The sequence below is a fragment of the Mycteria americana genome, chromosome 16 (assembly GCF_035582795.1).
Source record: "Mycteria americana isolate JAX WOST 10 ecotype Jacksonville Zoo and Gardens chromosome 16, USCA_MyAme_1.0, whole genome shotgun sequence".
NCBI classification, from domain to species: Eukaryota; Metazoa; Chordata; class Aves; order Ciconiiformes; family Ciconiidae; genus Mycteria; species Mycteria americana.
This window is the reverse complement of record NC_134380.1, coordinates 7002204-7026547: the sequence shown is the minus strand read 5'-3', so window position 1 is coordinate 7026547 and position 24344 is coordinate 7002204. Positions and strand designations below refer to the sequence as shown.

The following is a 24344-nucleotide window of genomic DNA, read 5'->3' as shown; positions in this document are numbered from 1 at the left end:
ATGTCCCTGCACTTGGTGAAGGAGAATGGGGTACGTGATGCCCACAGGAGGGCAAACACCGTGGGCTGCCTGCTGCAACCCTCACTCTGCCATGGCCCAGGACCAGAGCAGAGCATCCCTGTGCCTTGGGACACATTTGCAATGCAGAGCCTTATAAATGCCGGTTGTGGGGCTGGGGGGGTCCAGCCCTGCTGGGGGCACAGCATGAATCAGAGAGCAAAACCCCAGGCTCAGGGCAAAGCCTCACAAAGCCCAGAGCCTGCACTGACTCCTGCACTGGTCCCAGTTGGACCAGTTGCCTTTGCTGCTGCCAGCTCCTCACCGTGACGCTGGGCTGGACTTTGTCATCAGTCTTACAGGTCTGGGACAGCAGAGTGCCCCGGGAAAGCCAGGCACGTCATCCCAGAGGGGGTAGGAACCGGCCACATCAGCATCCCACGTGCTGGCAGAGGCTCAGTGGGCTGAGTTCACCCTCCCTAGACAGGGAAAGTCTCCCAAGCCCTGGAGACCTGCTTGCCTCCAGTGGGTGATTCTCCTGCTAAACTCTTGCAATAGCAACGATCAGGTCTGGGGTCACCTCCGGCACCCCAATATGGATACCCCACATGGGGCAAGGGTCTTTCCCCCAGCCCTGCCTCGGGCACTGCAGGATACCAGTGTGACTTGCTCCAGCAACAAAACCCAGTAATAAAGACCCACTTCAACATGTTAAGGCTGAATTTGCCAAATCATTGTTCCTAGAAGGGACTGATTTACCCCAAAGTCAGGCAAAGCGCATGCAGCAGTGACACAACCCCCTCCCCACGATCCACCCCTTCCCCGAGCCCCCGACCACACATCTGCAGCCCCTTCCTACAGACCCCGGTGGTTCTCAGCCGGGAACCAGCTCCAGATGCCCCGGACATGGTGCTGCGTCCCCAGCCACATCCCCCACGGTCCTGCTGCAGGGAGGCCCCAGCCAGCAGACGGGAGGTTTCCTCTCCCCAAGTGTGAAAGCAGAGTGGATAAAACTAAGCCCTGGCTCGAAATAACTGGGGGGACCCCCCTTTTTCTGTCCCCAGCATTGCACTGCCTGGCTCTCCTCCTGCAGTGGCTCTGTGCATCATTCTCTAGCCAAAAGGAAGACATTGGGGAGAGATGTTTCCTAAGTGACAGCTTTATGGAGGCACATGTCTGTGTAGCCCTGATCCTGCTAAAACCATCCCTGCTGAAAGTTCCTGAGGGAGGCAGCCCCCCAAGTCCTGGGGCCCCATCCTCACTGGATGCCCACCAGCTCCGTTATGGGGGGAGCGTGGACCATCAGCTCCTCGTATCTCCGGAGGAAGAGCCGGAGCCTGGAGATATAGGTGTCCTCATTGTACGGCAACTTCTTCTGCTTCAGGTACTGGGAGACGATGGGTTTGATCTGCAAAGGTAAAGGCAGAGTCACCTCTGTGTGGGATATCCCAGCATTTGTACAAGGTTCCCAGCCTGAGGCATTACCAAGCTCCCTGCAAGGTGCCTGGAAAGCCCATCTCATGCGCCCAAAATAGGGCTGGAGAAGGCAGCACCAGCTATAACATCTTTGCCATGAAAATTAAGAGGAAGGTGGTTTCCAATTGCAGCAACATGGGGAGTTCATCCTGGCAAAACGCCTTTGCAGGGCTCCAGACTGGGAGAGGTGCCCTAATGAGGCTTTTAATGAGGGCCAGCCACGCATGCTCATCACTTGCACCCATAGTTATCCCCACGTGCCCACACAGCCGGCTCGGTGGCGGGGCTGGGAGGCTGCCAGCAACTTAATTACCCCTTCCCTGCAACACGCTGTTGTGGGAGGCAGGTCCTACCAGCCTCGTGAGCTTGAGCAAAGGGCACGACCCAAAACCCACTGGTGCTCCCACTCCCTCTAGTACTATTACTTAATTTTTCCCCTGACTTGAGACTGAAAATAAGTGCACAGCATTAAATGAGTGGAGATCCCGTGCTGAAGCGCGGCGCAGAGACCTGCCTTGGGAATCCCCTCAAGCTGAGGCAGCACTCGGAGCCCACGTTTTGAACACACCCCACACTCCAGAGCAACAAGTAAAGGCAGGACCAAAGCTACAGGGAGATTTGGCTGGATGCTGGCTGAAAGAATGCCAGACTGTGCAGCACTGGAGATGCTTTCCCAAGGGAAGAGTTGGGAGGATCTCACATGGCTGGGAGGCTGCTGCAGGCTGGAATTGGGACCAGGGGAAGGAGCAGGAAGTGGAAACCCAGGAGAAGCAGGAGTGGGGATAGAGGGAGGTGGGTTAGGGGCTCTTGCAAAGCAGCGAGAGGTCTCTAGCATGGAAGGAGCGGCGCAGAGCGGTCTGGTGGCAGGGAGAGGAGGGGGCTTGCAGCAGTGTGGTGGGGAGATGGATGGCCTCGTCCCCGTGTCACCTCCCAACACGCTCGTCTGCCCCACAGGGCCGTCTCACCTTCAGGCACATGTTGTCGGAGAGGCCAGGGAAGAGGTGATGCTCCACGTGGCAGCTGATGAGCGAGTGGCCGAAGGACCAGTCGAGCAGGGCATTGCGGGGTAGGTTGAGGACGCCCAGGCTCATGAGGTGGATCCGCTTGGGCTTCCGATCGGCCGCGAACATGGGGAGGCCAATGTGCTGCGGGACAGGGAGGTGGAGACCCCGTGGCACTGCCACCCCCCCCAGCCCCTCCTTGGCAGAGCAAGCCACGGCTCTGGCCATGCAAGGGCACAAAGGCGCCGGCCAAGCTGAGCCACATTTTGGGATTTGGCTGCCAACCCCAGCACTGGGTTCGTCCCTAAAGTCACTCCATTCTGTGCTGGTCTGTCCACGGAGCACCGAGGAGCACCCGGGCTCTGTCCCCCAACCCACCCACACTGTGTGTCACCAGCCTCTCTCCATCCCAGGATCTGCAATACCAACTGCACATACACATGCAAATGCACCAACCCTCCAGTCCTGCAAGCCACCGCAGAGGACATCACCCTCCAGCCCTTTGCACCCAGCTGCCTTGACATTCTCCCAGGGCCACCACTGTCCACCCCAGCACCACCAGCCTGACCTCCCCATGACGACATCGGCACGAGGGAGATGACAACCGAGGCTGCTTGCCTTAGGCTGATACAAGCTCCAGCCAGCAGCATCAGGGCTATGTCTACCTGGAATATGTTGACGTGGATGTAGGGATGAGCCAGGAGGGAGCGGGTAAGTAGCATGCAGAGGAGGGCAGACCACGGCGACTGGAAGCCCGAGACATGGAGCAGAAGCCAGTAGTGGCAGTAAAGACCGAGAAACATGCAGCAGAGGGTCCGGAGAGCTGCCTTCCACTCCACATTCCTCAACAAATCTGTACGAGGAAGGAGAAGCAGCACATGGGCAAGGTGCTGATGCTTCCCCACCACTGCTGCTCCAGTGGCCAGGCTGCCCGGCATGCTGAAGCCTACAGCCCATCCCATCTCATTCTTCGTCTCCCTTTCCCCATCCTCCAGGCTGGCCCAAACCCCCCAGCCCTTCTGACCTGCTGGTTTTTGGGACTGGGGCCAGGACCCCGCCCCCAGGGCAGTGCCCTGCAGACTGCAGCCCCAGCAGAGACTCCAGGCGTGCATCATCACATGGGGATTTGGCTGCATCTTCATTTCTTACAACTTGCCAAGTCATTGTCTGCACTTTTGGCATTGCCCAGAGCTGCGTGTTCAGCCTGACAGCCTGGGCTTCCTCAGCCTCTTACTATTTTCTGGGCTCTTCTCCCCAGTCATTTCCTGGCACCATTATTTTCCCTGAGCCACCGCTTTGTCTGGCCGAGCTCATTGCATCCCAGCCTCCAGAGACCCCCATGCCTCCACCCCATACATAGTCAGCAAACGCATCCCGTGCGATGCTCTGACCGGCCAGAGACCTACGTGCAACGCTGAACCCTGCTAGGGCCAAGGGTCTGAATTATAGGAGAGCAAATGTTGGGCGCTTTGGGCTCATGATGGCTTTTGCCAGAGCTTTCAACGCTTGACCCAACATAGGAAAATGTGCAGTGTTTCTGAGCACCAGCAGAAAGGAGAGATGCACCAGACGCCTGCCTTGGAGCAGGTGCAGCATTGCCTGCCTTCACTGCAGCCCTGTGTCCCTGTGGGCTGGCGTAGTTAATGTGATGCCTCCAAAGCAGGACCCTTTGGTGGGGTGAGACCTGGACAGTAATGAGCTCACTGTACCCAACACCCTGTCCCAAGGCGGCTGGGACACGTACCAAGAGCAACCAGAGGGGTTATGATGGGCACCGCGAGAGGTGCGATGAACATGTAGATGTAGCGGTTCAGGAAAGGAAGCTTCCAGGTGCTGGAGTCCCCCAGGCCGATGACGTTGGTGTACCCATGGTGGATCTTCACGTGGTTGTAGGTGGCCTGCTCAGCCGTGAAAGCTGAGCAGAGCTGGGAGGGAAGAGAAAGGGGCGGTGATGCCAACAGCTGCAGCACCAGGGTCAGGCACCGCCTGGCTTGGGCTCACGGGAGAGGCACCCAGGGGAGATGCTCTGCACCCCACAGCATCCAAACCAGTCTGGAAATGGACTTCTTAGAGTTAAGCACTGAAAAGCATTCCCACCAGTCCCTGCAACACGTTATCCTGCTCTGCAGCCCCATGGCCAAGGGGACCAACACAAAACTCCACAGCCCAGCAGGTCACAGGGGCTGTCCCCAGCCAGGGGCTCACCCCCTGCCCCACTGCCTCCAGGCAAAGCCTCACAAGCAGGGATGTTCCTGGTGCTCCCTGGTGCAGCATCACTTTTCATTTAACTCTTCCGCACGTGGGTCAGGAAGGTTTTAGATACATCTTGGTCTCTGGTGGCTGTTCCTGAATGGCTTGGGGTGCTGGCAAGGTGCTGATGGGGTTTTTGGGGAGCCTGCTACCCGAACCCTGTGGCCCCACTCACCTCGATGAAGAAGATGGCCCACACTTTGCCCCAGGACTTGGACTCAGTCAAGGCGTTGTGGCTGGCCAAGTGGCTGCCCTTCACGGTCAGGGTGTGATGCACCACGCCGAGGGTGAGGACACCCGCCAGGAAAGGGATGGCCTGGGCTGACCGCAGGCACAGGAACCCTGCGGAGAAACCAGCTGGGTAGGAGCTCGCCCACACACACATGCTGCAGCCTTCCTCGCCGCCTCACCAGGATGGAGGTGTTGCTACACCCAAACATGCCAGCCGCTGCCCTAAACCTGTTTTTCAGACGTAGTAACGAGTATTTAAACTGCCAGAGCCTGAAAGCTTCCCTCCACACCACCCTGCACAGCCAGACCAGCCACGCTCGCCATCGTGCTGAAGGTTTGGCCACTTCCAGCCACGATGGCACCAGGCGCTGCTGGTGCCAGCTCCCATCCCGCAGCTCCAGCTGGATCCCACTGGTAACAAATACAACCCTGCCAGGATTTCAGCACACCCAGGAGTTCAAAGGCAAGAGAAGGCACCAGCTTCAGCTTTCCGACCGTGCTGCCAGAGCCCCGTGCTCCCCCATGTCCCCCTGCACCCACCATGGCCATCGTCACCAAAACCTCCAGGGTTTCTCTGTCCCACTGTGGGGCATGGACAGGGCATGTCGCTCTCTGTTCTGCCCTGTTCCCATCTGCCAGGCACCGTCCCCTCACCCCAGCCTGTGTCCCGGGTGCCACCATCACCCGCTGCAGGTTGCCAGCAGGGTCAGGGTGCCCCACGGCATGGGGTGAAGGGGTTATTGTGGTTTTGTTACAGGCTTAATAGGCTGCTAATAGGCTTCCAGCGCAAATGAAGTTGCACCACTGATGCAAAAGCTGCAAGGAGGAGGCGAGACCCCCCTGGGACCCCCAGCCGCAGTTTGGGGGGGCTGAGCCGGGTTACCTGCCGGGAGCAGGAGGAAGCTGCAGGCGAGGATGCTGATGTCCGTGCCGTGTCGTTCCCACCAGCTGCTGCTCTTCACCACCTTCTGCACCAGCTCTGAGAGCTCAGCCATCAGGGCTTCCTCATGCCGCCCCAGTTCCTGCCCCGCTTGCTGCGGGGCCCCCCCGGGGGTCACATCCCCGTCTCCCAGCGCTGGCCCTGGCTCCCAGCCCTCTGCCATCGCTTCTGTCCCGCTGCCGTCGGGAGCTGGCGTGCCTCGGGGCGGGGGTTCCCCCGTCCCCCCGAGCCAAGGGGTACAGCTGACCTCACCGTTGACCTGCTGTCCCCTCCACCTCGCCGGGTCCCCGTCCTCCAGCGGCATCTCCCTGCCGAGCAGAGGCCACGCAGGGTAGGGGAGCACCCACAGCACCCCGACCCGCTGCGGATGGGCTTCCCAGCTCCCGCTGCTGCCGAAGGACACGGGAAGGGCAGGGATGGAAAAAAATAAACAACCCGAGGAGGACGCAGCCAGCGGAGATGGCAGCAGAGCCACCCAGCCTCCCACCGCGGGGACACCCCGCCCACCGCCCGGCCACCGCAGCCGCTACTCACGCAGCCCGGGCACGCTGGCTCTCCCGACGCTGGCCGTTTTGGGGCGGCTGGGCAGCCTGTGCGGCACCTCACACCGGTGCCCTGCAGCAGCAGTTTGGAGAGGGGAGGAGCGGGGGAGGATGGGGAGGAGGGCAAATGCAGATTCGCGGCGGCAATAATGCGCCTTGGCGGCCCATTTCGGGGAGCAGCCGTCGCGGCGGGGCCGTGGGGAGGACGCTCAGCCCAGGGCACAGGGAGGCAAGGGCAGGCGGAGGAGGGAAGGAGTGGAAAAAAGATGGAGGCAGTGGAAACGCTGGAGGCAAAGGAGCCAAGTGCCAGAAATAGCCCCGAGAAACCCAAGCGGAGCACCGAGGACGAGAATAGGGTTTCGCTTCTGCCAGGGAGCGGGAGCAAATGTTGCCCGTCCCGCCAGGGAGTTGTTTGGGGGAGAAAAACGGCCTTTTTCACAGCACGGAGCGGGCTGCAGGAAGGAGGGGGCAGTGCACGGCTGCGCGGCTGCCTGCGCCGCTGCCTGCGCCTGCCTGCACCCGCCTGCCCAACGTGCTGCTGCGGAGCCTCTTGGCACCTTCCTCTGTGCTGGGGGGACGGGACACCGAGCCCAGGGGCACCCGCAGGGGACCTGGTCACCCCGGACCTGTGCCCAGCAGCTGTGGCACCCGGCCCTCACCCCCACAGGGTCCCTCTTCTCTACTGGGCTGTTTTTAGGAATTTCGTAAGAATTCCCTCCCTTTTCCATCGCTGCCTCCTGACTAATCACCCAGACACAGCACAGGCACCCCGAAAGCTTTGGGGGTGCCTGTGCACAGACTGGCACCTCCTGAGCCCCATTTCTTTATGGAGGAAGGCTAACGTGTTTTTAGCTTCTCGCTGGAGCACTGGATTTCTTCTTGTTTTGTTATTGCTCCTAACCAAAACCTGAATCAGCTCAACTGATCCACCAAAACCTTGATGAACTCCGACGTCTAGCAAATCCATAGGCAAGGCAGGTTTGTTATACGCATCGCTGGGGTACCCCAGCCCCAAACTGGGTCAGGCTCAGCACCTCCAGTAACAGCACATCGCCGCAGCAACCTGCAGGGAAGCAAACCTCGCACCCAAGTTGCACCAAGCCCCAGGGAATTGTCATCGTACCCTGGAAAAAAAATCAGTAAAAATTAAAAAAATCACACCTACTGCAAAAGGGGCAGAGCCGAGGGTGTGTTAGAGACCTGCTGAGGTTTCATTTCTACTGTAAGAGCATGTATTACGAAAGACGACTTCCAGAGCCAGGGACACTAACCAATTAAAGCAGCGTCCGAAGCCCAGCAAGCTGCAGGGCTGGCTGCAGCCGGCCAGGTCAGTGATTCATTCTGATCCACAGCACAGCTTTCATCACCTGCTTGTTAGCAAGGGAAGCCCGCAGCCGGGGAGAGCACCCATGGGTGCTGCCAGGCCAGGGGGAGGTGGGTGTCAGATCTGAAGAGTGCATCAGGTGGGGCTGGAGGGTCCGCTCCTGCCCGGTGCCTTCTCTACTTTAATCACACCTAAGATGTCATTGCGAGGGATGGTGGCAGCACGGTGACAAAGCCCTGCTCTGAGGGTGCCAGGCTGCCATTTGGCAGGACCAAAGGTGAGCGGTGGTGGACCTGCTATTGCACAAGTGCAGAACAGGGCAGAACTGGTTATGTGGTGGCGGCTGAGGAGGAGGAAGAGGAGGTGGGGCTCAGCCCCACATCCAAGACCAACATGACCCATCAGGATCCCACCGCAGCCGGCAGTGAGTGTGCCGGTGTGCATGGGCAAGAGGCAGGCGCGTGGCATCACTTGGTCCCATGCCGCTGCTGGGACCAGAGACCACTGCTGGACCCATGCCACCGCTGGGAGAAGAGAAGAAATAGTGGGTTGAAAACCAGCCAGGAGAGGCTGAGTTTTGGCTTCTGGGGAAAAGCATCAAACCCATAAGAGCCTCTCGCTTCGAGCTGCAGCAAAGGTGGGATTCGCGATGCCCATGGAGGAGCCGCAACCATAAGAAGAGTCTGCAAAGCTGTAAGGAGGGCCAGAAAATCCAGGGCTGTAGCCCTAAATCTGCTTCCTTGCTGCCTTGCAGAGCTCCATTTTCAAAATAAACTTTTAAACTGATTTACATCTGATTTTCCACCATGCACAGGCCAAGCCATGCAATCCTACTGACCCCACTAAGATTTTAGGGATGAAAGAAAATGCTGACTTGGCCCTTGTACCACGGGCACAAACACCTCCAATTTAGCAGGAAAAACACATTAAAGACTCAGAAATCCTTTGGTGCAGCAGGGCAGCTGGAGGGATCAGCATAATCCCTGGAGGAGCGAGCTCTTGCCAATGGCTGCCAACCCTGGGGCCATCCCTCACCCCAGGCTGCATGGGGGTCCCACGAGCAGACCCCCCCCTGCCTCTGCAGGCAGCTGCCAGCCCTGGGGATCAGGCATCTGCCACTACCCTTGTCCAGCCTCCAGCCCCTCTGCCCCCAGGACCGAGCCCAGCCCCAGCTGGCACCTGGAAAGGCCAAATCTGACCCCAGTGAGGTCCTCCCATGTCACTGCTCCCAAACAAGGGGAAAATGGGCCATTTTAGCATGGCACAAGGGCACACATGCCAGGCTAGCAGGACCCAGCGGGCCGCAACCGCTCCCCACTGATCCCCCCCGTGTTTCCCCAGCCCGTGGGGCAGAGCCTGCTGCTGCCCCCAAAGGGGCCATTTCCAGCCCCAAATCCAGGAGGTGTTTGCAAAAGTTGCAGTATTTGCACCCCAGGGCTGTGGTGGGGGGCAGAGCCCCCTTAGCAGCCCCTCCATCCCTACAGCCACGTACCCTGCACTCCCTCCTCCTCATCCTCCTCCAGGAGAGGAAGTAGCAGGCTGCAGGGGCTGGCAATGGGGCACCATCAGCTCCCCTAACCACCACAGCCAGACACCCCAAAACCACCATCTCCCCTTCCCCTAGCATTGCTAGAACTGCAGAGATTTGCTTTTTTAATACCTGGGTTTGGGTGGGGTTCCCCCCTTTTCAGGTGAAGCACATTTGGGTAATTAACTTAATGAGGGATTAATTACCACCATCCCGTCCCCAGCAGGGAGAGCTTAAGCACTGTCTTCTTTTCCTTTTGGGGTCTGGCAGAGCCACGGGGTCTGCAAGAAGGAGAAATTTGTGAGGTTTAACAGCTCACGCCAGCCCTCTCCCTGAGCCCGATGGCTGAGCGAGGAGCTCCATCTTCAGGCAAAGCCTTGTCTCCATCACCCCCGAAAGCAGCTCCGTCCCCCCAAATTCAGGCCCTGGCACAAGGGTGCTTGGCACATCCCGGGCTCTGCGGCCAAGCGGCTCCCGTGGCCGCTGCCAAGCCAGGAGCTCGGCGCCGGCCCCCACCCAGCCACCCACCCCGGGGCTGCCCCACGGCTGGCCAGGACACCCCAAACCCTCCAACCCTGGGGCTGTGGGGTGAGGAAAGAGCGAAGGACGAGCTCGGGAGCCTTGGGGCAGGCACCAGAGGGAGTCGCAGTTCCATGCAACGGTTGCTCTCGCTGTCATTTTGCCAAAAGCGTAGGATGCTCAGCCCGGGGCTGGTGGGCTCCCAAAAGGTGAGACCTGGCCGGGTCCCTGCACCGGGGTGAGGAGCTCTCGGTGGGTGCCAGGGGTGGCACAGCCACCGAGCCCCAGCCCGAGGGGTGCAAAGTCCTCTCCCAGGGTCCAAGACCCCGGGCACAGCCGCAGCCTTTCCCCGGCGTCCCCGTCACGGCGGTGCCAGGCTGAGATGGGGCTGGCAGGGGCGGTGAGATGCCAGATCTGGCCAGGGTCATTCAGTAGCCCACGTGCTCCCAGCCCTGCTGGGACGTGGTGAGGCCATGCTTTTAACCTTAAATAAATACTCCCCCGGGGTGTCTCGCTGTTTGCAGGGCACATACGGCCACTTTGGGCGATGGAAAACTTCCTGCTCATGCTCGGCAGCTCCGGGAAAAAACTGGATTCCAGCACTGGCTAATCTGGCCGATCTGTTTGCACCAGCCAGCGTGGCACAGACCGGATGGCAGCAAGACGGGGCAGGCAAAGCCGCGCTGCCCTGTCCCGGGTTGTGCACAGGCTGCCAGGGAGGCACTGTGGACAGAGGCTGATGGTCTCATCCAGGCTCCGTGTTGGTCCGATGCCACCTTGCGCTGCCCCGGCACCTCAGGAGGAAAGCGGCTGAACGGCAGAGCCCCACAAAGGGCATTGCCCAGCTAGAAAGGGGGTGCAAAGCCCACACCCCCAGTGTCATTCACACCATCTTTTCATTGCTGCCATATCTTCCTCATCCCTGTTTGACCCCCCGATGGGTGCTGGGGGGTTGCACGTGGGGAATTGCTCTGCTAAACCTCAATGATGTTCATCCCGGGATGAGAAGAGCCGGGATTTACCTGCCAGCAGCAGCCGGGTGTGGAGACATCAGCTTAGCTCCTCCATGCTGCAAGCTTTAGGGGCCACACAGTGCAGCAGAACCTGAGCCCTCCTGGCTTCGGGGTCAGGACGATGCTCCTCCAGGTCCTGGCCAGGCCAGCGTGCTGCTATGCTGCAGGGATGGACCACGAGCATCCCCCACTTGCAGAGCGGGGATGGACCCACGGGACTGCCCATGCAGAGCAGGAGGCTCTTTCTTGTGTGGGGTCAGATACGTGCCTGGTATCAGCTACACCACGAAGGGAACACAACCGCCTTCCTTCTCCTCTTTTCAGTAGCCATCTGCAAACATAAGAACCCCAAAGCCTAGGGACGAGCTCTGGGTCCCCAGCCTGCAGCGCCGGGTGAGACCCATAGCAGCAGATGGTGCAGGAGGTTTATTCAAAGCCAATTGCACATGAAAATCAAACCCAGCGCAAAACCCGGCCCCAAGCCCTTAGACATCCCTTCCCAGGGCTCAAAGCCACAGCACCAAAACCCATCCCTGCCCACGATCACCCCAAGTCCCCACAGGGACTCACTGCATATCCACCACTGGCCCTTTTGGCCACCACTGCCCGAATATCCTGATACTGTACCTGGACTGCGTTTTCAGTTTTATATATCAGCAGTGAATAAAGCAGTTGTCATCCACCCCCTGCTCCAGCTCGGCTTAATTTCCAAAGCCTGGCTGGAGGTGTCAACTAATCACAGACTTCCTCTACTTAGCAGCTCAGGGCGAAGGTAATCACTGGTTTGGGTGCATCTGCTCTTGCCCCAACCGAAACTGCTTGCCCCCACCCCTCGGTCCCTGGCGTCACCACCTGGCCAGGTGTTACCCAACACGGGCATACGGTGGAGATGCCACGGGCTCCGTCCCGCTCCGCTTCCAAAATGCCAAGCCTGCCGCTGGCGGTGCCACAAGGGGATGGCCGAGCCCACTTGCCCACTGGCCCGGCAGCTCTTTTGCAACCCTGGAGGGCTGGGGGGTCCCAGCCCGGTGGCAATGGGTCCTGAGGAGGGAACCAGCCATCGCTCCAGTGCCGGTCATCAGCCAGCAATTGGAAAGATGCTCCTGGGTACAACGCTGCACCTCCAGTTCTCAAAAATTAAATACAATTTTCCTTGTAACCACGGCACTGCCCAACCCCCAACCCCCCCACTCCCAGGTGTCCTCCCAGTCCCCAAGCCAGAGCCACCAGGGCTGGCCAGCCACACACGTGTCTCTGTGGGCAGCCGCCCACACGAAACTTTTACCGCTCGGCACAGGCAGGGTAACTCCAGGCTCCCTCCTCTGCCCTCTCTAGGAAAGAGGGACGTTTCCAGCCTCCTTGGCTCGTGGCAGCATAGGGATGGAGGACGAGGACCCCAGCGAGGTTGTGCTGGGGATGGCACTACCTGGCATTTGCTGCCTTGGGCTGATCTGCGGCCGAGCAAGGACCATTTTCTGGGGCAGCTCAGTGCCTCTATCCGCAGCTGCTTTTTGGGGCCAGGTCTCCCTGCCAGCTCCCACCACCGGCTTCGCAGGCCAAAAGAGAAAGGGGCTGGGAGGGAGGGTAGGGCTCAGGGCCAAGACCCTCTTGCCTCCTCCCCCCAGAAGTATTTGGACACACTCTGGCAGGGCCATTGCATTTGCCCAGTTTAAGAAACCAGAGCTAAGGCGGGTGCAGACCAGTACCTGTGTCTTGACTCCATCACTGCTCTTTGTGGGATCAGCTGTTGAATTCATGGAAACCAGGAATTCCTGCAAGACAGAAAGCTCCCTTCTCATTAAGAAGCCCATGCACAGCTTTAATCGGCAAGAGGAGGGGTTGCGCGATGTTGTCCCTGCACCCGGGATGGGCGCTGCCCTCCACCAGGCACAGGACCGTGCTCTGTCCCAACCTGCCCCAGCACGGCAGGTTGGTGCCACTGCGGGTGCAGACAGCAATTGGGTGCTGCTGTCGCCGGGTAGGTGCCCCCTCCCTCGCCGCTCCGGCCAGAGGGGAGGCGAGGGCAGCCGGGGCCGTGATGTAACCTGCCGTGCCTGGGAGGCAGTGCCTGGAAGGGAGTGAGCCGCCCGGCCGGGGTGGGAAGCCAATGCACTGTGTCACTCCTTTGGGCTGGAAATTTGGTTGGGAGCCAAAGGGCTGTTCAAATCCAGCTGGACTCCAAGAACGCACCCCCATCTCCCCAGGTCTCACACAGCCGTAACCTACTTCCCCGCTTTCGGCTGCTGCAGGGAGGTGATGGTTGAGCCAAGGGGCTTGGGAGAGGGTCTGCTGTCCTGGCTTCATCAGACACTTCGTCAGACACTTCATCAGACACACCTGGCACATCAGACAGGCTCCATCTCCCTGCCAGGCTTGGGGACGCATCCAGCCAACAACCTGCGTGTCCACCCTGCCCATTACACATGGGGCAGCCCCCAGCCCTGGGCAATGGGCACTGGCTTTCTGGGGCTGAACTGCCCTGAGCCCACCTGCCCCAGGGAAGAGCTCATCCTTCCTGGTGGGCACGGGCAGCCCACCGGAGCCCTGCCGAACCTGCCTCCCATGGGTGCCACCGCACTGAGGGCAGTTTTTGTTTCTTCTTCAAGGTGAGTGCCCAGATGCACCCTGCCAGCCAGAGGGATAACTCACACACCGCCTGGCAGCTATTTCATCAGCACGGCTGGACCCATAGAACCAGTTAGCTTGGAAAAACAGGGACTCTTCTAATGATACCTTTGGAGCAGTGGTGCTCCGGATCCCAGTCCACCAAGGGAAAATCTGGAGGAGCCCGGAGGAGGTTGCGGGTTGCCTCTGGCTGGCACACAGCTGCATCCCCCTGCCAGCAGCACCGGGCAAAGAAGATGTCCCCCATCCCCAGCACCCCAAAACCTGGTATTTTGCAGCCTCCTAGGAAGACATGAACGCCAGGAAAGCTGCTAATCCTGCAACTGGTTTTGCCACAAAAGCAAAGTCTCTCCAGTCCCGTTTCTCCAGCTTTCCCCCTCCCACCTAGAGCCGTTGCAGGCAAATCCAAGGTGCTGCTCCTTAATCCCAGCCCAAGGAAGCAGGAGCCACCCTGATCCAAGCAACCTCACCGGTGCATTTTATTACCGACTTCAGCAAGGCCCTGCTGGGATCCGGGTCAGCGGCACCCGGACCTCACTGGCGGGAGGGCAAAGTGGGGCAAAGTGAAAGAGGGAGGAGGCCCGTGAAAAAAAAATAGGGCTTAGAATAGAAACCAGGTTAGGGCTAAACTGTGGGTGGTAGGAGCTGTCGTGACAGGTAGAGCGGGCTGCTGCTGCCAGCCCAGGGGACCCAGGGGCCTCAGAGCTGTCCTCACCATCCTCACCATCCTCACCGAGTTTGCAGGGTTGCCAGTCCTCCAGTTTTGGGAGTCGCTGGGCTAGAGGGCGCAGGGGGAGAGGGGCCGCAGGGATGAGCCTGGGTGCAAAGAGGACAAAAGCTCAGCCCTAAAACCATCCCTTCATCCCTCAAGGGCTCTTTTGGTCCATCGGATAGCCAGGGTTCAGGACTGCCCCTTCGGAAGATCCTTGCTGCCCCAGGAGAGCTACATCCAGGGCAGCTGGACAGAGGTTCACTGGGAACAGAGACTCAGATAGCAGTTCTGCAGAAAATGTAGAGATATTTTTTTCTCCTTTCTTCCTGAATGGTAAAAGAACAATCAACAATGAGCCAATCTCGGTGCAAGGTGAGATAAGACCGACCTCCCGCAGCACTTGCGGCAGCGGGACGCGCGTCACCGGGCGCTTGGCACAGCCCGGAGGGTTCCCCTGAAGTGCGCAGAGGGCTCACGAGGTGCTGCCGGCACTGTCCCAGCATCCCCACCAGCCCAGGGGAGGCCACGGGTGGCCAGATCCACCAGCAAACGCAGGAGCCATCCCGCAGCCACGTCCCCGGCTGGGCCGCAGCCAGCTGGAGCCAGGCAGGGAGCTGATAGCAGGATTTACCGAGCAAGGCTGGAGGCGGTTCTGGGAATAGCCCCTCTGCCCAGCGTAAGCCCGCTTCCCGAGAAGGACGTCACCTTCCGTCATGTGGCATAGGTGATGCCCCTGGAAAACTGGGCGATTTTCTGGGAGAGGGGTGACTAAGACTTGTGTTTTGTTTGGAAAAGGGGTGAAACTAGCCTGCCTGGAGCTGGTGGAAAGTCCCCTTGGAGCACGCGGGGCTCAGTGTGTACACGGACTGATGGCTTTCGCCAGCCCCCGGACCACTTGTCACCCAGGATTTCACTCCATCTGCTCCAGACTGGGAGCAAATCCACTGTTAGCCATGGCAAAAAACACCTCTATGACTTCTGTTTTCCCCAAACAGCAGGTCTCCCTTTCCCATAGTGAAAAGTCCTTTGGCCAAGAAAATGACCTTTCCGGAGGACAAGTCCATAGCAATATCGTGAGTGGGTTCTCGTGCCCATCCCCTGCCCAGCTGACGCGCCAGGCACATTGCCCTCAGCCCCTTGGGAAGGCTCTGCTGGTGGCAGGGCTGGTGTGGAGCCGGGGTGGGGAGGACATCTAAGGAAAGATGGCAATTGCTGCCAGCTCCCCCTCCTTCTTTACATACCCAATAATTTGGGGGAAGAAACAGCATAAAAAGGTGCTTTTTTTAGTCTTCAGTCCCGACACGGCCTTATCCTGCTGTCAGGGCTGGGACAGCTCTTGGCATCGTCTGTCCCTGGGGTGGAGAGAAAGGGAGCTTACAGTCCCCTTCAGAGGGGAAGGCACCCGTCCCGTGTCACCTCCTCCAGCCCCTGGTGTCCGTGAGATGCCCGGGGAGGGTCGGGGACCTGCTCATCCCGTCCCAGCACAGAAAGCCACCCAGGAGGCACCCGCAGCCCCTCCACCTCACGCAGGGTCGAACCAGCCCCAGCTCGGGGACACTGTCCCCGGCCGCAGGGCTGGTCCTCCCCGGGGAAAGGTGGTTTGAGCACGTGGCATTCCTGCCCGGTGGAGCCGAGCACAGCCCCGGGCCGGGTGAGTAACGCCTTCGGCCGGCTGCCTCGAATACCGGGGGTTGATCTATCACCCGGTGCTGGCGGGCAGGGAGGTGTGCTGCTCCGCTGGCACCCAGGGACCCCTCTTGGCACCTCCAAAATGCCTCCTGGGGGGTCAGGGAGCCTCTCCCTGCTCCTGCGAACAGGGCTGACCCAGCTCAGCACCATGTCCCAGCGCTACCCAGGATCCCCCCGCTTTTCTGTGCCCTCTCCCACCCACTCACTCCAGGCAAGCGGTCCCCATGCCCTGGTCTTGCCACGGCCCCTGAGCCACCGGCCAGGGACCCTGCTGCCCTCCACACCAACCACCCCCAGACATGGCTCTTGGGCACGTGGACACCACCAGAGCATCTTCACCCCTCTTCAGGTTGGCTTTTACCCCTCTATGGGTGCTTCCCGGCCCCACTGTGCTACTCCAGGAAGCCTGGGTACCCATCCCTCGTGGGTACTGCTCCGGGGTGCCACTGCCACCCAGGGCTTTCATGAGGGATGCCCAGCATGGGGCCAGGCTGTCCCCATTCCTGCAGGTGTTATTGCAGAATGGGAGCAGAGCTCCGGTCACGGACATGCCGATGCTGCTGCCGGCACCCTGCCCGCACAGACTTGTATAACCTCTTACATCAGGCAGTGGTGGGCCACAGCTGAGCCAGCTCCTGCTTCCCTCCCTGCCCATGCCAGCCTAGCACCGTGGGGCCCAAAGCTCTGGAGTCCCAATCCCTGGGGATCCTCACACCTGCTGGGTGCCCCATGGACCCCTCTGCCCAGCAGCCTTCCCACGGGGATGCCGGCAGGTGCTGTCACCTGGACCCAAGGACGCTCGTCCTCCACCGAGGGCAACTTCAGGGCACGGTCCTGCTTCACACGGTGCAGCCTTCCCAGTCATCTTTGAAAGCAAACAAAAAAAGGGATGGTTTCATGCTTCTCCCGGGGGAGAAGGGGCAGGATGTGGCCAAGGCTGCTCCCTGGCTGGCAGCAGAGACAAGCCCAGCATAGCCCAGCACAGTCCAGAAAGCCTCCACCTCCCCAGCCATCCCTGGCCTGCTTTCCAAACCTGACCGGTCGGGTTTCGGGGTGCTGGAGGTGTGCCAAAGCACCAGGGCAGTGGGGTGAAGGCATTCCCCCACGCCAGAGCAGGCAGGATGCCATGCCAAGAACAGCACACGCTGCTCACCTCCCCTTCCCAGACCCCAAAATGCGAGCAAAACCCCTGGGGAGATGTTGCCTGCGGGTGCAACCAGTGGCCAGCTCATGGCTGCCTACCAGCACCCTCGAGGGCTGTACAGCACCCATGAGACTCTCAGCCAGGGTCCACACACACCCCTGGCATGGCTGGCCAAGCCCGTACGCCGCTGTCGAGCACCCGCTGTTGCCCCTCAGGCATCACTCACGGGTTGCAAAGTGCCGCAGGGTTTGCTTTGGCGCTCTGTGCCCTTACGTAAGGAGCGGGAGAGCGGTGGGGATGAGCCCTGCTTTGTAGGTCAGAAAATGGAGGTGCAGGGCGCAGCTAGGGGATTGGGCTAGGTCAGCCCGTGAGTCAGTGGCAAAGGAGGGACCAGCGCGGCAGAGGCTTTATTAGCTGACGAGGGGTGGAGCAAGGCTCCGCAGGCAGGCGAGGAGCCACGCCGAGACGCGGCATCGGCCGAGGGGAGCCTCTCTCTCCCGCTTGGTGCGTCTCCCAGCACCCCGACCCGCTGGTGATGCAGCCCCAGCCCCGCTCCTCCTCCTCCTCGCCGTGCCCCTGATGGGTGGCTGAGCCGCTCGCCCCCCGCCGCAGCCCTAAACTCACCCACGGTGCAGCCAGGAAGGCGGTGATGGAGCAAGGTCAGTGAAACAGGTTTCTTCTCCTGGGTCCCTTGAGTAAGGCGTCCTTCCCTGCGCGGGCTGGGGAGCTGCAGACTTGTTGACAGCGGCTCTCGTTAGCTTGGTTATTGAGCGGGGCTGAGGGCTGGCCTCTCAGCTCCAGAGGTGACAGCTCTGATGGGGACACGGCCGCCCCGTGCATCTCCCCGTCCCTCCCTGGGTGGGTGGCTGTGCTGCTCAGCCTTCCCTGGCCCCGCAGGACCCCAGGGAACCCCCTGCCCTGGGAGGAGTGCTCTGAAACACCAACGGGGCCGGGGCGGCCAAAATAACGGGTGTTTGCGTGGAAGCTCTGCTGTGCCAGGGACCCGGAGGGGATTTGGGGCAGCAGCCCCAACTGACTCTGGTGCCGTGGTCCGTAGCCACCGCCGTGTGCCGGTACACCAGCCAAGTGGCCGAGCAGCCAGTGCCAAGCTCAGGGGTTGTTTGTGGCTGTGGAAAAGGGCCAGGCTGGGGGTTTATCACAGCAGAGGTAAAAGGCAGCATCCAGGCCAGCTGCCAGGATCCTTTCCTTGCCCCGTTCAGGCCTTTTGCCGTCTCATTGGAGCTCCCCCACTCTCCTCCGCGCCTCTCGCCAGCAGTGCCCATGGTCCCTGGCACTACAAACTGGGGATGGGGAAACGTGGAGGTTGGCCATCCCGTCCGTGGGCACGTTTCCAAAATGCAGCCAGAGAGCCCGGGGGCAGTGCCTTGGGGGGGCGAGCGTGGGTGAGGGTGCCCGCTGCCAGCGCCAGGTTTTGCTGCAAGGCGACCGAACCAGCCAAGCTCCACCGCTTCCCAGCGGTGAGATAATGGGTTGGGAACAAAGGGATGTTGTAGCAGCCGGATCCGTCGCCGGTGCCTCCTGCGAGGGCAGAGCCCGTCCTTGGGCGAGAACGGTGTCATGCTCAGCCTGCTGCCAGTGGTGCCCTGCTGCAGCCTCCACCCGGGTACCAGCAGGCTGCAGCTTCGCCAAAGCCGGGGAGGGGACCCCAGGGAAATCCATCCCCACCAGGCCTTAAATGCTTGCGTACGACTTACTGTGGGGATTTAGGTGGTTTCTGGGCTGGATCCCCCCTTGCAGCCCTGCACTTGCTGCTCCAGCCCGGTGCAGTCCCGTGGGGTGTTGGGTGGTCCAGCCTTCGCCCGGGTGTCTCCTCTGGTGACGGCTGCTCCTGGTCCCACCAGGACCTTCTGGGCTGGGTTGCTCTGCTGGCTTCGGAGAGCACTGGCGAGTTGCAGCTCGATGTCCTGCAGCAGGAAAATACAGTTGTTGTCAAACTGCATCCTAAAAGGTTAAAGCTCAGACAAAGATCAGGGAACAGGAGCAGCAGGAAGGTTGTCCTTGTTCCTCCGAAAAAGCAGGAGACTGGGAGATAGTGAAGAGAGCCAGGATCGCTGCCCGCCCTCGGAGCCGCCCTGGGGCCCAGGCTGGCACGCGGGGCCGTGCCGCGAGCAGGGGCCCCCAGTGCGGCCGGGCAGGCGGTGCTGCAGGGGAGGCAGCGCTGCGGCGTGTGCCAATGGGCGCTGGCTGACCCCGCGCCAGCCGGGGGTCCCACAGCCCTCCCGGTGCCTTCGCTGCCCACCTTCCTCCCATCTGGGGCAGGATGTACGGGCCATCCAGGGCACCAGCCCTGCAGCACTGGTGTCTGCCCTTGCTGACCGCATAGTCTCACCTAGCAGCGCTGCCGAGGAGCCGGTGTCGGTATCGTCCCAGTTACGTAGGGTTTCCCACCCGCCGTCACCTCTGGGACCCGCGTGCCCCCCTGCTGAGCTGATCCCTTGTTCACGCAGGAGATGCCCTGTTGCTGGGGGCTGTGCAGGGCTGCTCGGTGCCCTCACCCCGGCACGTGGAGCGGCACAGAGCCAGCTCCATCGCTGGGGTTGGAGTCACAGTTCCCCACAGCTTCGGTATCCCCCCCATCCCCACCTCACCGCTGGTTTCAGGGCCGTGGCAGAGTGAGCGAGGAGCCCGGCTGTCATGGGGGACCAGGGATATTCAGCAGCTGGGGACAAAGTTCAGGCAGTGCTTGTGTTTGAAGCGCGCTTATCCCCAGCAGCACCATCAGTGCTCAGCAGCATGAATCCAGACCAATGCCATGTACCTGCCTGCAGCCACATCTTCACCCCGACCAAAGCTCCCCCCAGCCTGAAGTCTCCAGCTACGAGCCTTTAAATCCCTCCATGCTCTTGGGGCAGGTGCCTGGGAGAAGACATCTGGCTTTTCCAGCTCCAGGTGATCCTGTAGCTCCCACATTAGTCCCCAGCTCACCCAGCCTCAGTGCCAAGGGGCCCTGGGAGGTCTTGCAGTGGGGGCATTTCCTTGCATGCTTCTGCAAAATCAGCTCCATAGCCCTGCTCAGGCCGGAAAAGGTTATTGCAGCCACAGCTCCCCAGTTACAGAGCAAACCTGTGCTCTGGCCCTGCACAGAGCTCCGTGGGAGGTGCTGCCCTTGCTCCTGACCCTCATTCAGTGACAGTCAAAGATTTTAGCTTAACATCCAGGAGGGAGCATCTCCCCAGCCTGCACCTCGAGCGAATGGCCTGCCTGCTCCAGGCGCTGCGGGCAGACCACCAAAGGCAGACGGGCCCAAGGCACTGGTGATGCCCCACGCCTTGCTCTGCCCTGGCTCTGCCCCAGGGATGCTCAGTGCTGTCTGCGGGTGAGCCCCTGTGCTCTGCCAGCCACCCCGGCTGAGAGCAAGCCGGGGCGATGGGTACCGGGATGATGGGGAGCTCATTCCGGCCCTGAGATACTTGGTGGCAGAATCCAATGCATCGCCTGATATTGTGCTAATGTTTATGAATTGCGTGAAGCAGACATAGAAAATAATTCACCCTGTTAATATCTAAAACCAGCATTAAAAGAAAACAACGCTCCATTTTTCCCCGCTTTCCCAGCCTGCTCAGCAGCTCTCTCTCAGGGAGAACACACTGAGCCGTGTCCGTGTTGCTGCCTTTTGGGGCACTTTGGTTTTGGGAACAGACATGGAGGGTCCCAAAAGCCATTGGAAAGCCCCTGCGAGGTGCCGCATCCAACCCAGGCCGTACCAGCACCACATCCAGCCTTGTGCTCCGCTGCCGGGGGGCACCGTGCAAGGCACAGCAAAGCCGGGGCATGTCACGGGTGCTCTGCACGGAGCCCCTTCCCGCTCGCCTCCGTCCTGGCCGTCCACCTTCCTGCAGCCACGTGTTACTCAGCCGCTCAGCCAGGAAGTGAATCCCCGGTGGGATGGGCAGGAAATAGTTAAGCAAGTGGCGTGCAGTGGCCCGTGCTGGCCTGGCAGGTCCCAGACCCCAGCGTCACCCTCCAGTGTGGGCACCGTGGCCATCACCAGCTCCAGGTGAGGAGCATCAGGCAGGGCTGAGGACTAGGTGTGCTCCAGCCCAAGGGAAATGCCTCGCCATGGCCCCTCTGCCCGTAGGACCTACCTGGTGTCCTGCAGGCGATATCCTTTCTCCGTTCCCATGCCAGCCCCGTGTGGCATGGCTGAACACACGTGCCATCCAAGGGGAGCAGCCAATAACCCTGGTGCTGCCAGCAGCCTGCGGGAAGTAGCCTTGTCCCCCCCGGGCTGGCTGTGGTACCCAGCAGCTGAGCAGGGATGCTGCAATGCTCACTCGACACCTACAAACTCGCATCTCCAACACCACCGCTGCACGCCCTTGGTCATCCCTGAAAACCTCCCCTGCCTCCCTCCTCCAGACTGCAGTCTGGGGGCCCAGCCAGCTCCTAAGGACAGGGAGACAAAAAGCACCTGAGTGACAGCGAGTGCCAACACATCCCACTCACAGCAGCCCCATGGGGATAAGGGCAGGGCATGTGAATCGGCATCACTTTTGTTGGTGATGCTCCTCCAGTTGAGGAGCTGGGGCTGTCCGGCTCAAGGATGGGGTGTCCATGCCGTGGCTGGACTGCTGGCATGGCCCCTTGGCGTCGCTCCGCTCCCTACCCGCCACCTCCTGCACCATCAGGGACAGGGAAATACATGTCCAAGCTAAACTCAGGGGACTGGTTTGGCACAGGGCGGTTTGGCATTCATGGCTTGGGGCATTAAGGGACGATCGTCCCCAGGATCAGAGGTTCCCTGCCAGAGAGATGCTGCCATCCACTGCCACGGTGCCCGCAGGACCTGCGCCGTGTCCGACCACCCAGGCACCGCAGGCAGGCCTGGCCACGGGCAGGTACGAAGGCCGGTGTTTGCTCGCTGGCAGCATTGGGTTGGGGAAACCTGCTGCCTGGCTCGGTTTCTGTTTGGGAGGGTATTTAAGGGAGTTCTCCAGGGTGTGCCAGCCCTGGCCTCCACCCTGCTTTCACAAGTGCCCTCTCCGAAAGGAGCTTGTTGTTCTCAGCCATGGAGCAGATGCAATTAGAACCGGCGAGATTCCCCCATGGAAGCCAGGCTGCCGATGGGCAGAGCAGCAACAGTGTCCGTCTGTGCTGAGGACCCAAGGACAGCCACGTCCCCTCCCCATGCCCAGGGCAAGCGGAGCCCAGCTCCATCACGAGCCCGGCAGGATGCAGCAACCCAGCCGGCTGGGGGGAGTTGGAAACCAGGGGATGTCTCCTGGGCCGGGGGGTTTGAACACCCTGTCCCGCAAGGGCTGCGTCCCCATGCTTTGTGGGAGACAACCTGGTTGGAAACCGAAGACCAAGCCCAAAGCCAGGCAACGCGCATGAGCCCAAAGAGCGGGCGCTTGCTCTGGGGCTGCTGGCACCTCTGCCAGCCACCCCTGGGGCAGCCGTGGGCCTGAGCCCGTCTCTTGGGCTCTGCAAGGCTGCATTAGTGCCGTAGCTCAGTTTTGGTCTCTCCCTGCGGTCGTGGAGGTGACCACAATGGGCTTGGGGCTTGGCCATCCCAAGCAGCGTTTCCGGGCTTGGTCTTAGCTGCATGAGGACGTGTCCCATGGCACTTGGATACCGTCAAGTCACCAAACCTTTTCCCTGGCTCTTTGGAAGACAGACAAGTTGGGAGAAGGGCTTTCTGTCAGCATCAGCCCAACATCAGCAACTACTTGAGTGCCCCTAAGCAAAAAGGCAAAGTTAGGGAGAGTGCAAACCCCAGCTGCCTGGCAGCCCCTAAATACCCACCGCATCCCGGTGCCCAGCCCGCAAAAGGCTCCAGTAGGTGCCAAGCCAATAGATCCGCTTCTTCCTGTCATCCGCTGGGTAAACTGGTCCCCATTGCACTGGAGTGACAGTGATGCAAACCAGGGTGAATCGCTCCCCTCCCGTGTCCGGCACAAACCCAAAGGCATGATTCATCCCCGGGGGAATTGGAGCTGGGAGCTGGTTCGTGGCAGACAGTCGGCACTCTGCCAGTTATCCAGAGCAAGGGCTTGGATGAAATCACGCACATGCACGAGGAAGGGGGTGAATTTAGCCACCGTAACCTCACCTGAAAACTGGCCTAGAGTTACGGGTCCTGCTCGCAGCGGGGACTTGGCGGCCGTCCCTGTGCTGCACTGCATCCCTGCTGCCTCGCAGCCCCGGTGGGCAGCGGATCCCATCCTGCTCTCCCAGGCCTGGTCCCGGCAGAGGGAGCTGTGACATTAGCGAGCCCAGCCACCGCTCTCCCTGCTGGGATGGCAGCCCCGGGTTTTGGAGAGGGACCAAAGAAAACAGTGCTGGGGCCCCAGCGCTGCACAGCCTTCACAGAGAACTCGCAGACTCAGCACATCTGATCGCTCACCCTTTTGCCTGGAAATCAAGCCAAGAGTTACGCAGAACTTGTAAATTCAAATATAAAAGCACTTTTAGCTCTAAAAAAACACTTTAAAAAAGCTCCTTCTCAGTTTGCCTCCGTGCAGAAAGGTCTTGGACCTTCGGTGCAGCGGTGGTGTTTAGCTGATGCCGGAGCACCTCTGTGTGTGAGGCTGGGACTAGAGACCCCACACCACTCCTGCTGGGGCTTCAGCCACCTGGGGAGCAGTAGGACAGAGCCACCTTGCAAAGAGTATTTCTTGCTTGCAAAGAGTATTTCTCCTCCCCTACACACGCACACGACACACACACACATGGCACATACATGGCACGCACACACACGGTAGAAAGAGGCAGGGAGCAGCACAGCTTCACACCAAACAAATCCCCATCCTCCAAGCAGAAAAAACACAGCCTCCACAGCTCCAAAGGGACAAGCGTGGTCCAGATCCCAGCCAGACCTGGAGGGAGCACATACAGGCTGCCAGGAGTACTGTGCTCAGGTCATTCCTTATCACTTGCATCCTTGAAATAGGGCTAGATAAACAGTACCAGTAACACCACGCGGCATTTCTCTGATCTGGTAGTTTGCACCACAGCCTGAACAGGCACATTGCCAGCACCCCATGGCAAGGGGCTGTTGACTGTCTCCCACTAGGATATGTCCCCGGGAGATCAGGGGAGGGTGCAGGTCCCCAGCCCGCTGCCGCACCCCAGAAACAATCCTGCCACCCAGGAGCTGCCCGTAGATCATGTATGTAAAATAGTGCAGCGGAGCTGGAGCTGAGGGCTCAGAAAGCAAGTGCAATGGTTAGCGAGAGATGCGATGAGTCTGTGGAAAAAAAACTAATGCTATGGTTTGGAGCTGGGCTGTGTTTTGTTTTGAGTGCTGATGTATCAGGGATGCTTGGAATAGGCTCTGGGCTGCAGCCTGGTGCTGTGCTTGGTCCTGGGAAGCTCCTGGAGGCAAAAGTC

At 60.3% G+C, this 24344-nt stretch overlaps 1 protein-coding gene across 1 annotated transcript; it reads right to left on the bottom strand.

Annotated features, from left to right (window-relative positions):
* Nucleotides 1–836: 836 nt before the first annotated feature.
* Nucleotides 837–6422, bottom strand: FADS6 (fatty acid desaturase 6). Its single transcript, XM_075518593.1, has 6 exons — nucleotides 5839–6422; nucleotides 4900–5066; nucleotides 4219–4399; nucleotides 3140–3327; nucleotides 2439–2618; nucleotides 837–1405 (listed from the first exon to the last, which is right to left on the bottom strand). Exons 1-6 carry the CDS (start codon nucleotides 6197–6199, stop codon nucleotides 1256–1258), a joined length of 1227 nt encoding a protein of 408 aa, XP_075374708.1. The 5' UTR covers nucleotides 6200–6422; the 3' UTR covers nucleotides 837–1255.
* Nucleotides 6423–24344: the final 17922 nt, after the last annotated feature.

Excerpts from the sequence above, each read along its gene's own strand:
- FADS6 (XM_075518593.1), bottom strand. The coding sequence starts at position 6,199 with ATGCCGCTGGAGGACGGGGACCCGGCGAGGTGGAGGGGACAGCAGGTC. Across the intron at positions 4,400-4,899 it reads GGGCCATCTTCTTCATCGAG|CTCTGCTCAGCTTTCACGGC; the intron begins GTGAGTGGGGCC and ends CTTCCCTCCCAG. Across the intron at positions 1,406-2,438 it reads CCGACAACATGTGCCTGAAG|ATCAAACCCATCGTCTCCCA; the intron begins GTGAGACGGCCC and ends TTACCTTTGCAG.